Source organism: Sphaeroforma arctica (assembly GCF_001186125.1).
Source record: "Sphaeroforma arctica JP610 unplaced genomic scaffold supercont1.151, whole genome shotgun sequence".
In the NCBI taxonomy this organism is placed as follows: domain Eukaryota; class Ichthyosporea; order Ichthyophonida; genus Sphaeroforma; species Sphaeroforma arctica.
Window position 1 is genome coordinate 8707 of NW_014040407.1, and position 1071 is coordinate 9777.

General features: G+C 47.2%; 1 protein-coding gene across 1 annotated transcript in view; it reads left to right on the top strand.

Annotated features, from left to right (window-relative positions):
- The window catches only part of SARC_03091 (STE/STE20 protein kinase), a gene marked incomplete at its 5' end in the record, with an annotated part of 9295 nt that extends 8485 nt beyond the window's left edge, over positions 1-810 (top strand). Inside the window, one exon of the mRNA XM_014303113.1 lies at positions 483-810. Within this exon, the coding sequence (XP_014158588.1) occupies positions 483-636 (154 nt within the window). The 3' untranslated portion in view covers positions 637-810. The remainder of the gene's footprint in view (positions 1-482) is intronic.
- Positions 811-1071: the final 261 nt, after the last annotated feature.

A 1071-nucleotide genomic window follows, 5' to 3' on the forward strand; every position in this document is an offset into this window, starting at 1 on the left:
ATATATGCGCTTGTGCTCTCGTGCGTGTACACATAGATATTGGATGTGTCTCGGCGAAGTTCCTAGAGTTTGGCTGGCAGTTTGAGAGTCTATTCATGTGTTGAGGTGTGTGTACACTGAGAGGCCGGATTGCATCTCAGTGAGGCTCCGGGGTTTGGCTGGCGATTGGTTGGTGTATATGTTTAGCTTTCATGGATTGGTACGTGTATATATATATGATGTTACTCATGTATGTCTGTATTTATTATCATTTCCTTTTATCTGCATATGTATTACTATAGCCGTACATATATGTCCACTTTGATATACACACACGTATGTACACGTATATACACTCATATATACAGTATATTCACTCATATACACTCATATATACATGTATATTCACTCATATACACGCATGTATATACACTCATATATACATGTATATTCACTCATATACACGTATGTATATATACCCATATATCACCCTCTTCCTACAGTCGGATGCCGGGTCGTGTTCCGATGTCCGTACCAACACGCCGCAGGCACGCTCCCACTCCGCGCGTGGCGTCGAGTGGGTTTATGGCGAACACTATGACAATGGCTCAAAGCGGCAGTCACCTTATGTCCCAATCCCGTACCAGCTTAGTATAAACCATGGTTGTAGTACTATACAAACACCAGTCTCGACCCGATCGTGTGGTCACCCATCATTCCTAGTTTGTTGTCCGTGCCCAGGCCGTGGCCCGGACGAGTGGCTGTCGCGATCTATTCAAAAGCCCTTCTACTGTCGTGCAGTAACACTTAGTACTAGGGGTCGTCTCAAACCCCGCAGCTAGTGCCAGCGAGAACGGTACAGTACCACTCCTGGTTAAATGTCCATGCGCGACTCTGGCAGTGCCAGGTGAGGTCGCTCATGGATGGTTTCCATAGCAACGGATGGCCAATAGCTATGCGTGTTGCACATCCAGTGCACAAGATACAACAGACCCCCCACCTACCCCCCCTTTCCCCACATACACACCCCGTAAGCACTACTCAGAGATATTCTGGGGAGGGTCCTCTGGCCATGCATCACATCAGCCCACT